Source organism: Perca flavescens, chromosome 17 (genome assembly GCF_004354835.1).
Source record: "Perca flavescens isolate YP-PL-M2 chromosome 17, PFLA_1.0, whole genome shotgun sequence".
NCBI classification, from domain to species: Eukaryota; Metazoa; Chordata; class Actinopteri; order Perciformes; family Percidae; genus Perca; species Perca flavescens.
In genome coordinates, this window is record NC_041347.1 from 972,501 (window position 1) to 986,585 (window position 14,085).

The following is a 14,085-nucleotide window of genomic DNA, read 5'->3' on the forward strand; positions in this document are numbered from 1 at the left end:
TGGATATGATATCCATATGTCTGGGAATCATACTTCTATTATGTATCAGAGTCTGTCCTTGTGTGCCTGGGCGGGTGAAACTCAACGAAAATAAAATAAAAGCCCAAATTCCCTTTCAGCCACTCTAAATCTTTCATATGTTAAGAAATAGTTATCTAGGTCTGTGCCCCAGACCGCTGCCTCCACCTCCAGCTCTTCTCTATCTACCCAGACCTCCCTCTGGTTAATCTCAAGGTTAGTCCCCCGTGATGTGTGCATGTTTTTATTAGGCTACTAAAAAAGCTCTCTTGTGCCCAGCTTCAAAGTGGAGCAGTGCCGTTAAATCCCAGAGATGGCTGCATGTTGTTTACCTATACAATCCGCCTTCTTTCTTACTCCTTATCCCCTACACTGTCCTATCAATTCTCGTCAGAAGGTCTAAAGCTCCAGAGACAACAAGGCTTGCAGAGAGGAGAAAGGGGTGTTCAATTTAGTGGACTCAGTCAGGAAGCTGCAGATTTTTTCGGTTTTCTAGGTCAGGTAAGTGCCAAGTCGGCCAGAAGCCTCTGACTGAAACACATGGGAGAACACGAACAGATAGCAGACCACTGCCTGAGGGGAGGAGAGAGAGGGAGCCAGCTTGTGTTTCTCCTTTTAAAGTTCAGCGGAAATATAGGCTACTGTACATCAAGTGGTGACATCCATCCTTTCCTTGGATTTAGCTTTTATCTTGCGTTTGTTGCCGGCACGATTACGGATTGGTATAAGGAACGGGTCAGTAGTATAAGCTCCTGAACAAACAGTGCCGCTATCGGTACATGTAACGTTAATTCATTCAAGTTCCTAACTGTCCCCTAATGATGGAGAAGCTGCCAACGTTTGATGTCGCGTTACTGTGCGTTTGCTAAATGTAATGATCTAAATGCAATATATGTAAAAAGGTAGTTGTGTGTGAGGCACCAGTAATACAACATTATAGAAATCTGAAGCAGTGCAACGTGTTTCACTGCTTTAGCAAAGCAGCTGCTGCTGGCTCCGATGCGACAGGATTTTCCAAACTAAAAAGGTATGCGCGTCACTCGTTATTAAAAAAAAAAAAAAAAGTCAATTGTTAACTCAGGACACAGTAAGCATCGGTCTTCTAATTAAGGTTCATAAAAGATCCCATAGACAACGCCAATCAAGTAACAGCCACAACTTCGTCAGTGGATATCAGAAGTCAGACACCCAAGTCCAACCTCCCCCCTTCCCCCCCAAAAAGGAGCAGTGAAGCAGACATATGTATCAATGGCTCCTTCCTCATATATAATCATCATTATGTGTGTATAATAACTAAGTGGTTAAAGGCAAATAATAGAAAAGCTAGAACAGTCTGGTAAGTTCAAAAAATGACATCACTTTACTGTAATACAGCCATTAAAACCAGGGACAGATAACACTTGTGTCATATAACAATATTAAGGTATCCAAAATCTAAGACGATATCCAGTCTCATATCACGATATCGATACAATATCGATATATTGCATATATATATATACACAGGAAACTCAAGGAACAATTTAATTTGTTATTTCCGCAAAAAGGTAACAATAACTGTTGAATCTTATCACGTCTTTTCATTCATTTTTTATTCATTCAACCATTATTTATCTTTGAGATATCATTGTGGGGCGACCCTCATTTACAATGCCATCAAGTCTATGATGTCTTTGTTTTTTGCACCAAAGAATGGAGTGTGTCAATAAGTATCAGTATCGATAAGCAGTATCAGGATCGATACCAGTATCACGAGACCTATCCCTAGGTACCATGGTGTGACGCTCATCCTCGGCGAGCAGTGATTGAAAAAGAGTTGGATGAGTACAGGATAACTTGAAAACATGCAAACACGCACACACGTGTATACACACTTTTGCCAATGCTGCATTTGGGCAAAAGTTCTTTGACAGAGGGAATCAAGGCAAACACACTTCCAGGGTCGGATGAACATGTCACCCAGGGAGAAGAAGGAATAATTTGCTCTTTCATTTGGTTCATTCCACTGGATGTCTTCTGCTCCACAGCAGCTGCTGTCAGCCTGCAGGAAATTAAAGTGTTTACTGAACTTGGCCATCCTTTTTCCAACAGCTCCAGGATGCACTATTACGGCAGGCATGACCATTAATAAGCACGGTCATGGATCATAGACCATCATGGATTCTCAGACTAAGCAAAGGGAAGCTTTTTAGTACATCAGAAAAAGGGTGAGAATCATCTTGAGTACAGATGAATACAAAAAACATGATATGCCGACAGAAATTACAAGCACATCAGGACCTTCCTCTAACAGCCTGAGAGCGCTTCGGTTTTTGAAGCAGCCTCCGCTGAAAGTCACTGAACATTATACGGGAATTTGGTGTAACTAAAGGAAAAGCAAAAACAGTCCAAGCAATGACTCCATCTTTAAACATTTCAAACTAAAAGAACTTATAGCAGGGATCACGCACCAATTCCATTTTTTCTCTCACAATACCGATTCCAAAATACCTTAAAAGGAACACGCCGACTTATTGGGACTTATTCATAGTATCCCCCAGAGTTAGATAAGTCGATACATACCCTTCTCATCTCCGTGCATGCTGTAACTCTGTCCGACGGCCCCACCGGTAGCCTAGCTTAGCACAGATCCTGGAGGTAATTGCCATCTGGCATACTGCTCCCAATAAGTGACAAAATAATGCCAACATGTTCTTATTTACATGTTGTGATTTGTATAGTCACAGTGTGTACAAATAACAAGGTCACATGAGACACAGCCATCTTCTAACTGTATCTAAACTGGGAACTATATTCTCAGAAAAGCGAAGCAGAGTGAGATGCCGGCAGCACCTGAGAAGCCCTGAGTAGGGAGTAGCAGTGCTTCACCTTTCTGAGAATATAGTTCCCAGTATGTATACGGTTAGAAGATGGCTGTGTCTCATGTGACCTTGTTATTTGTACACGCTGTGACTATACAAATCACAACATGTAAATAGGAAAATGTTGGCATTATTTTGTCACTTATTATCGGCCCTGGTGCCGATCCAGTATCCGATCGGTGCATCCCTTACTAAGATTCTATTATTGAATTTCAGTTTGAACTATGGTTTGTTATGATTGCATACAATTGTAAGAAATTAGAGGGAAAAGAGAGAGAGTAAGAGCAGACTTCTAAATCTTGTGTTGCATGTCTACAACAAAAGAAAAATGTACACATGATTCAACGGATTAAAAAAAATTCCAAAATGGCCGCTGGGCAAAAACACAAATTGCAGAAAATTGTTCATGCTTGCTTCAAGTGTGTGTGTGCGTACCTCCAGTTTATATAAAAGACACAAAAAAAGACTTTGAAGTCACTCGTGTGTGAAGGTGGGAAAATATCAGGACAGCATAATGAGGATTACATTCATCACAGGATGTAAAGGAGACTTAAAATGCACAAAAAGTGCCCGAAGGCTCGTCTCAAGCATATTTTCTTTAGGTTTACTGAAGGTGTTAGAAGCGTGACTGCATGTTTCATTAAAAGGTGGGACGGCTCATACATATTCATCAAAATGATGGATACCTTTTTGCATAGCACCGCGATGGAAACACATGCTGTTTGATAACAGATACTGTACATTATAGAATGTCGTCTTTCAAAACTGAAAGCATAGTATAAATCAGTGAGGGATAAAAACTGACCATTAAAATGATTGACGCCCTGCCTGTTACCTTGATGCCTGTCTTTGTTAACTACAGGGATTTGAAAACGGTATTTTACTTCACATACTGTATCTGACAGCTTGCTCCTTTTTCTGTTCGGAGGTTTCATTCCCTGAGCTTTCTGTTGAAAGGGAACGTCACTCAGATCACAGTTATTGTACCTGTGGGATCGTCCACTACACTGACATACATAAACCTACATTTGCTCCGTCAAATGTATGAGCACTTTAGCTCTCGCAGCGATTGATTGATTCATTCACTAAGCTTTTTCCCCATAAGTTACTGCTGAGATGTCTGCTCTCACACAGTAGGCCAGGGTGCAAACTACAGGGGGAGCTCCTCTTAATAAGACATAAATGCCCTAAGAAACATTATTTGTGAAATTGTATGTGTGTGTGTGTGTGTGTGTGTGTGTGTGTGTGTGTTGGACAATAACAAAATACTATTTTTACGATGCATTTCTATTTTCCTGTATCTTCATCATCATGGATCATGTGTAAAGTTAGGTTGTTATTGATCTGTTTTTTACTACTGTCACACTTTTGCAATTCATTCTCCATGGAGCTGAGCAGATATTGTGGAGGGGGGTAATATGTTGGACAATAACAAGATACTATGTTTACGATGCATTTCTATTTTTCTGTATCTTCATCATCATGGAGTTTGCTGTTCTGGAAAGGATGGTAATGGACAATTGACTCCTTTCTATCTAGTGGTTGTTAAATACTGGCCAAATGCAAATGTCAATTTATAGTATCTTCAAAGGCTATAAATCAACCACCTTTAAGTCTCTGATCTATTCTGATGTCCATCCGGGGCCAGTTGCTTTGATGAGGAAAGGACACTGATTTTGCAGGTTGATGGAATTCTAATCTGAACTTTTAAAGCCAAATGAGAGGCAGTTCTGTATCAGATTTTAGGATACTGTCACACTTTTGCAATTCATTCTCCATGGAGCTGAGCAGATATCATGTGGGAGGGTATCCAAAAATGTATATGTGTATGTAAATATGTTGAACAATAACAAAATACTATTTTTACCATGCATTTCTATTTCTCTGTATCTTCATCATCATGGATCATGTGTAAAGTTAGGTTATTATTGATCTGATTCATCACTAATTACCTTTAAAAAGGAGCCTCACATGCATGCTATTTTTGCCATCAGCATCAAAGCGTGGTGGCGCAATATGAAAAAACTTCACCCACTCTGCAAAGTATATACTGTGCCCTGCTTTAGCCGATTGTATCATATTGTGATGCCTTGTTTATTGTCAAACAGTTATGTTATCACTGTTAACGTGACAAGAAAAAAAAGCTTTTCGTCTGAGGACTAACTGATGTATTTGGCCTCATTTAAAATTGGGTAGGGTTGCTGGAGTGTAAACTTTCCCAAATCCAATAAAAAGTAGCACAGAGCGGTTAGCCCAAACTCCGTTAGCATCCAAGACCGGCATACACACGGTGGGGAAGTACTACACAGACTGTTACACAGTGGACGGGTTAGGTGTGATGTAACTTGTAACCCCACAAACTAATGTAGTTAATTGATATGGTATGCTAACTCTTGGCCTTGGAAGTAATGCTATGTTACTGTAAACGGTAGTATGCTGGACATGCAATTGCAATAATTGCAGCTTATGTTTTAAAAACACACTTTGGGATTTATTTCGTATTGTTTTGTGAATTTGGTTTTGGAAAGGCTAAAAGAAAATACACCACCATCTAAAAATAGTGGTTCCCAACCTTTTTTCCTTGGCGCCCCCCCCTACTCATGTCTAAGAAAAGCTGAGCCCCCCCCGAAACCGAAGTTGATGTAACTCTCGAGATAGAGCCTTACTTTCTTTTTTGATACAGAGCAGTTATCAGCACTGTTACGTCTCTCCTCCATGTTTCATTCATAAAATAGTGATGCCGTGGCGGCAGGAAAAACGAGGATACAACAAAATATATAGTTTTCATACAGACTTTTGAATACATTAGATATTCTAGTGTATTATCATCATCTGTTTAACATGTGCAAAACAATTTTTTTTACCTCAACCTCAAACCAGATAAAGACTCGCGCCCCCCCTTGTGATCTTTGCCGCCCCCCCTGGGGGTGCCCGGACCCCAGGTTGGGAACCACTGATCTAAAAGACTAGAGAACCCCATGCACACTGCTTTAGGCTAGTTAGGTTGTCCAACGACAATTGCTGTTCTGGAAAGGTTGGTAATGGACAATTGACTCCTTTCTATTAGACAGTGGTTGTTAAATACTGGCCAAATGCAAATGTCAATTTATAGTATCTTCAAAGGCTATAAATCAACCAGCTTTACAACGTGTCATCGTGACTTTGCGTAAACATACACGCCACTTTCCTAAAGCCAAGTGGCGTGTTATCTGTCTGTACGCATTTTGAGCTATCTGCGTGTATGTCTACGTTGTATACAGCAGATGTAAACATACATGCCACGTGGCGTCGCCACCCAACCAACTTCCGTCCTTTCATACTACTCGCTACGGCGATAATTCACACATAATGTAGGTCAATGGAGGCCAAACGGCGTTGATAAACACGCTAAAAAGCGATTATGCATCTTGATAACACGCCAAAATGGCATACAAATTGGCGTGTCATACATACGCCACTTTATGAGATCACTCTGAGCTTTAAGTCTCTGATCTATTCTGATGTCCATCCGGGGCCAGTTGCTTTGATGAGAAAGGACACTGATTTTGCAGGTTGATGGAATTCTAATCTGAACTTTTAAAGGCAAAAGAGACGCAGTTCTGTATCAGATTTTTGGATACTGTCAAACTTTTGCAATTCATTCTCCATGGAGCTGAGCAGAAAAAATGTGGAGGTGGAACAAAACTCTATGTCCCGTTTCTGGGTAACACAAGCAGCAAAGTTAAATAATGATACAGTACATGTGGCCTACATACTGAAATTATGATTAACAGTTATTCTCTGGGGAAGAATGGTTGGAGTGATAATGAATACAAGCAAGAATGTAACCCTATCATTAGTGGAACAGCTATACTCATGATGCATAGCTCATTAATGTCTGTTCCTGTATGGACAAAGATGAGCTTTGGCATACTTGGACGATGATAAAACAAGATGCTGACGGCGGTGAAAAGCTTGAGAGGTCATGACACCTTTCTGGCTCCCAGCATTGCTGCCATTCTAATTTTCTAACATGCACATTTTATTTTGTTGGCAGGAATATTAATACGCCGGAGCATTTGTACATCTATGAGCTCGCTGGATGTTGTGTCCAAGCAGTGTGTTTTCGAGTCCTGAAGCCATTTTTTAACCATATGGTCCCTTGCTTCTTTTAATGGCTATGCAGTGGAGCTTTGCATTGTGACGCCTATAGAGGTGTAGTGTAATGGAAGAGCATACATTTCAGAGGCTAATAGGTTGCCAAAGGCTACACTGCGGCTTGGCTGTGTTGCAAAGCTGCACTCGGCGAAAACCAACTCTCATCTGAGCTCTAAACACCTGCAGCTAGAAAATAAAAAGAGGTGAGATGAGGCTCAACTGTCAGTCTTCATAGGCAGGAGGCGTCTCAGTGTGCTGCCTGGGAGCCCTGCAGGGCTAACTGAGAGAAAAAAGGTAACAAAGGCTTCATCATCTCCTGACCTTTCCACAGACACTGGTACCTTCCCCCGACATGATGAGGGTGTCACAGCCTCTCTCGCTGTCCTTTCCCCTCGCTGTGTCATCTCTCACCCACTCCCACTTATTTCCAGCGCCTGTCTCTGTTCGTCTGTCCTTTTACTCTCATCCCACTCCTAATAAGGGTTTATTCCCACTGAAGTGCGTGCGTGGTACAGGGGTATGAGGATGTAGAAAACACCAGCTGAGCTCCTTCGCCGCCTCTGACCGCCTCTCTACCCTCTCCCTACCCCCTCCCTACCCCCTCGCTCGTCTTTCTGTTCCAACGTTCACCTGTCCGTGCAACTGCAGGCATTAAGGAGCTGTCACCGAACTGCCGTCAGTGCCAATGTCTGCCTCGGGTCTCAACTTCCTCCTCGAGCTCTCTCGGCACAGGCCTTAATTAGCCCTATGGCAACAGGGGAGAAAACTATTATGTGGTGTATATGGCCATTCATCCCTCTAGCAGACATGTTAGGAATGAGCTACATCCTCCACTGCTGTGGAAATAATCACACCCAACACCATCACTCTTCACCCCAACGTGGCAAGGCACAGATGCTCCAAAACGACAGAGGGAGAGGTAAAGAGAGATAGCGCTTAGAGTGGGAATTCAAACAATATTAATGCCATTTTTTATTTTTAATAATAGCATATTGCTTTGCCAACACAGGTTTCTTTACTGCCGAGCCCATAAAACACCCTTGAATTGAATTTTGAGAGGAACCGTGGGGGATTGAAAGAGAAACGAGGCCTGATATTTTAAAAAGGAGGTTAGCTCAGTGGTAGAGCAGGCGCACACATACTGAGAGGTTTATGCCTCGACGCAGAGGTCCAGGGTTCGAATCCGACCTGTGAGAAAAAGCCCAAAAAATTATCTTTTAAAGGGAGAGGGAGAGGGAGGGACTACTACAGACTACATAACTTTCACCATGCTTTTCCGGACAGATTTTTGATTTCTAAGACATAAAGCCTCAAGTTGGGATGAAATCTGTGTTTGTGCCCGTCACGACAGGCCAGCTAGCTCGAGTGGTTCTGAGACATTGAAATGAGCTGTCACAGACAACTACCAAAGTTTTCTGACAGGTTGGATTTCATCACAGCCAAATAACAAGCAGTACGCAATGGCAGCGGAAACTGGCAGGCAACTTTCCATCTGGGAATAATCTAGCACAGCGAGAAGCGTTACATGCAAACTGGAGATGTAATGAAACTGGTATACATTGATGACTTCTGGTTTCACACAAATCCCACACAAGTGTCAACTTTTGTCTGGGACAGCCCAAAATCCCACAGTGTAATAAGGGACTTTAGGATCAGTTGCATAATTTGTGCACACCCAGGTTGATTTTATTACAGTCTGGGATAGAAAATGTCTTCTACTTTAAGTTGTGCAGCAATTGTAGATTTTTAGTCTTGCTGACAGGGGCAGATGACATCAAGAGAAGCTCGTGTTGAAAGAGAGAGAGCCAAAAGAGAGAAAGATACATCCCCTAATACTCCCCTAATATGTGTATAAAAAAGAAACGAGAAATGAAACGCAGAGTGGAGCTAGTACAAGCCATGTTTGCAGATGGCTTTTGGATGAGGTTTCCTCCGCTTACCCTCTGACAGTCTCTTCTTTCTCAGCTCAAACCTACGCGCAACACATTCTCTCACTTTCACAAATGCAACACAGACACACGCGGGCACGCACACACGCACGTACGCACGCACACACACACACCCCTACAGTGCTGCGCACCAAAGAGCCCACTTTCTTGGAGCACCTAAGCTGGAATATACAGATCATGTTTCACAGTGCTACAGTGTGAGGTACATACAGTGGGGGAAATAAGTATTTGACCCCTTGTTGATTTTGCAGGTTTGCCCACTTACAAAGAATGCAAAAATCTACAATTTTAATCATATGTACATTCTAACAGTGAAAGACAGAATCCCAAAGAAAATTCCAGAAAATCACATCATATGCATTTATTAAAATTGATAACCATCTGATGAGGAAAAACAAGTATTTGACCCCCTGGACAAACAGCAAGTATTCTGGCTCCTACAAGCCAGTTAGTCTTTCTTTAAGACACAGCCCCAATCCGAACCAATTATCTACATCAAATACACCTGCCTCACCTCGTTACCTGTATAAAAGACACCTGTCAACACCCAAACAACCAGCATCCAACATCACCACCATGGGCAAGACCAAAGAGCTTTCTACGGACATCAGGGACAAGATTGTTGATCTGCACAAGGCTGGGATGGGCTACAAGAGAATCGGAAAGCAACTTGAGAGAGAAAAGATCAACTGTCGGTGCAGTTATCAGGAAATGGAAGAAGCACCACACCACCGCCAACCTCCCTCGGTCTGGGCCTCCACACAAGATCTTGCCTCGTGGGGTGTCCCTGATCATGCGAACGGTGAGGAATCATCCCAAAACCACAAGGGGGGAACTGATGAATCAACTGAAGGCAGCTGAGACCACAGTTACAAAAGAAACGGTTGGTAACACACTACGCCGTCATGGATTGAAATCCTGCAGCGCACGCAAGGTCCCCCTGCTCAAGAAGAAACATGTACAGGCCCGCATGAAGTTCGCCATTCACCACCTGGACGACTCAGAAGAGGCCTGGAAGAAGGTGATGTGGTCAGATGAGACCAAAATAGAACTTTTTGGCCTCAACTCAACTCGTCGTGTTTGGAGGGCAAAGAACACAGAGTACAACCCAAAGAACACCATCCCCACCGTCAAGCATGGTGGTGGCAACATCATGCTATGGGGGTGCTTTTCAGCCAAGGGGACGGGACAACTCCATCATATTGAGGGGAGGATGGACGGGGCCTTGTATCGTGGAATTCTGGACCGACATCTCCTTCCCTCAGTGAGAGAGCTGAAGATGGGTCGAGGATGGGTGTTTCAGCACGACAACGACCCTAAGCACACCGCCAAAGCAACAAAAGAGTGGCTGAAGAAGAAGCACATCAAGGTTCTGGAGTGGCCTAGCCAGTCTCCAGACCTGAATCCGATTGAAAATCTTTGGAGGGAGCTTAAAATTCGAGTTGCCAGGCGACAACCTCGGAACCTGAATGATTTGGAGGCTGTCTGCAGGGAGGAGTGGCCCAACATCCCTGCCAAAATGTGCACAAACCTTGTCACCAACTATAAAAACCGTTTGAAATCTGTGCTGGCCAATAATGGCTTTTCTACAAAATATTAACATGCTGTTTGTCCAGGGGTTCAAATACTTGTTTTTCCTCATCAGATGGTTATCAATTTTAATAAATTCATATGATGTGATTTTCTGGAATTTTCTTTGGGATTCTGTCTTTCACTGTTAGAATGTACATATGATTAAAATTGTAGATTTTTGCATTCTTTGTAAGTGGGCAAACCTGCAAAATCAGCAAGGGGTCAAATACTTATTTCCCCCACTGTACCTCTCTCTCTATGTTTGTGCCCAATTCTGCCCTTCTCATTTTACATTTCTCTCACACACACACACACACACACACACACACAAACGCCAAGGTCTGTATGTGGTATGTACTTTTTGGTGCAAAAAGTGGAAATTTATGCAAATCTTAAAATATGCATTATATCTTTAAATGATAATTTGCTTTGTCTCGTCTTTAATGCCAATTGGAGGTCATGGTTTACCCATCTTCTTAATTACATCCCGGCTTAGAGTACACACACCAATACAGGCCTCAGTGTGTTCAGTGGAGATGAAGACTCATGCTGTTAAGTATTCAGAAACAGCAGGAACACAGAGCGAGGCCACAGTGGGCTATAAAACACAGACTGGATGACCGCCAACAAGGACGAACTTTATCTGGACGTCTCTGTGTGCATCTGTCCGTCTGTCTGTCTGCGTAGAGTGCAGTTTGTCTGTGTGTGCACGCGCGTGTCTCCATAAAAGTGCTCCATAAAATGTTTTTTAGGACATCTATCTTAGCCAGGAGAGACGCTTATTTAAAAGATCTTTAGGTTTATTATATATTTTGTGACAGTGGTGGCCTAAAGGTTAAAAGAGCTTGTGACCGGGAGGTCGTCGGTTCAATCCCCAGACCGAGAGGATCAAATCTGGGTGGGCAAAGTGAAAGAGCAGCGCTTGTCTCTTCTCTCATCACCACCACTGAGGTGCCCTTGAGCAAGGCCCTTAACCTCCAACCGCGGGTCAGTGGCCAGCAGATCAGACTGTGGTTGTACTGGACAGCTTCCAGGTATGAATGTGGAACTGTGGGAATGTGACAAGTCGTGGTTGCGAATGAGAATATGTTCTCAATCGACTTACCTGGGCAAATAAAAGGTTAAAAATAAAAAATAAATTGAATTTTAAACCCCAAAAACTGAACCAACATTTATTTCCATTTGAGATTTATTCCCAAAAAATTTTAAATGTAGCGCTAATAATTTAATGTGCAAAACAAATTGCTTCAGTCTCTAAAGCTAGGCCTGCACGCTGTGTGTTTCCCAGCTTACTGCAGATTCCCTTCAGTATCATAAGGGAAGTGGCAGCAGCTTGAGGGAACAAAGCAATACATAAAAATTTACATAAATTCACATGGTAATGTATTCAGCATTGGGCAAGGACTTTCGATATAACAGAGGGACATGTTTTTGAAAAAAAGATTGTGTTTTGAGAAGAAAGAAAGAAAATTTGCAAAGGCGTGCACACACACGAGTATAATGAACAAATATTAGACGTGATATTTGTGATATAAAATGAAGATAAACTATTGCAATCTCTGGAGCCCAACTGTGAGTTGACACACAACCGCAAGCACCCGCTACGCCCCGAATTCATTACTGAAGTCCTAAACAGGCATTGAGTATGAACACAAAGGACTTCTTCAACTAACAAATGGCCCCGGAAGTTAATCCAAAATGTCTTTTTTTATCAACAATGGCCACCAGTGATGATATTGGCACCTGAGACAAGGTTGAAAAGAATTGCTGTAATTTGGTTTCACAATATGCAGCACACACACACACACACACACACACACACACACACACACACAGACACACACACAGACACACACACAGACACACACACAGACACACACACAGACACACGCCAAGTTTTCCTCTGTGCTGTATTCAGCCCGAGCATTGAGCATCATGACAAATGCAGCCAAAGTATTGTGCCGCTCTAAAATTAAATGAAGAGACGTGGGGTCAAAACTCCCAGCATGTTGGCTGGCTGAGATAAAAAAAAGTAAGTTGGCTCTCCTCTATGTGACTCTACAGAAAGAATTACATAAGCTGTATTTATAACTATTATTAAAATACAAACATTATTTATCTGTAGAGCACCATAATATCATGAGAGCTGAGCCAGTTCTGCGTGTCCTTCTCTTATTGTTTAGCGGAGATAATGACTGTGTGGTAACTGGAGGTACAGAACACACACACATCCACTGAATATTAAAATGGAGTTTACGTTACCTTTCCAAAGCTCCCTTTGCCAATGGCCCGCAATATCTGGAAGTGGTCAAAGTTTACTGTGAGGAAAAGAGAGAGGAAGAGAGAGAAGAAATCCATCAGCGAGAGTTCAACTACAAAACAGGGCACAGGACATGTAGTGCAATCATAAAGTACCAGCACAGTGACACCTTGGCTGTTGTTTCAGCTCTGCAGTTCAGCACATTTGATTTCAAATGACTATTAGGGTTAAAGTGCAGGGTTTAAGCATGAATTTGAGGGTGTTCACTTCTACATCAGATGAACGGTGGAGGAATTGCATTCATTTGTTTACACAGATGAAGAGGACAGAAGTTATTGGACAAGTTGACATAAAGTCATCGCGTTTAATGGTTGGTTGCACATCTTTCCAATCAATAACTGGCTGATGTCATGTGCTGATGTGTCAGCAAACGATTCCCTGGTGTCAGGCCTGTAATACTGCTTTGAGGGCTTTTTGTTTTTAGCCTGGTCTTTAGCAACACATGCTCAGTTGGACTGAGGTCAGGTGACTGACTTGGCCAGTCAAGAACATTCTGTTTGGCCTGTCTTCTCTGTAGGTATAAGATCACTTTTCCTTCTGCATTGTCCTAAATAACAAGACTAAGGGTCTACAACCACTGGGGCTGCACCTAGACACAAATGCCAACATGCACCCAATGACAATGCCATCATGCTAATGCTAACATTTGCACAAAACACAAAGTACGGCTGAAGCTGATGGGTGTGTCATTAGTTTTGCAGGTTTTTGGTAATAAAGCCAAACTGGACAATTTACAATTTTGACCGGATGATGGCGCTAGATGAAAAGCAAAAGTTATTACTAATCATGCATGTAGCAAATTTCACGGCAACGTGTCCAATAGATGCTGACACATTTCGCTCAAAACCACAAGTGGGAACCTCCCGGTGGCGCTAGAGGAAAAGGCAGGGGATCGCCAAAGTCAACAGGATTCATCCCTTTGAGACCTTATAGGTCTGTACAAAAAAATGTCACGCCAATCCATCCAATAGTTATTGAGATATTTCAGTCTGGACCAAAGTGGTGAACCAGCCAATTGGTCAAGCTGAAAGTCAGCCCTTGACTGACCTAATAGTCACGGTTTTATTTCACATCCAATGGGCTGGAGATATACAGATACACAGATAGCTTTATTTTTCCCCGAAGGGCAATTCAGTTTCTACAGTCCACCAAAATACATACACATTCATGCGTCCAGTCATCAATGACAGAGGGAGCACAGTAAAAAGGCAAAGACCTAAGGGAAAGT

General features: G+C 42.4%; 1 protein-coding gene across 1 annotated transcript in view; it reads right to left on the reverse strand.

The window, feature by feature from the left end:
• The window catches only part of stk32c (serine/threonine kinase 32C), a 100,891-nt gene that overhangs the window by 55,264 nt on the left and 31,542 nt on the right, over positions 1–14,085 (reverse strand). Inside the window, exon 2 of the mRNA XM_028603178.1 lies at positions 12,800–12,855. Within this exon, the coding sequence (XP_028458979.1) occupies positions 12,800–12,855 (56 nt within the window). The remainder of the gene's footprint in view (positions 1–12,799; positions 12,856–14,085) is intronic.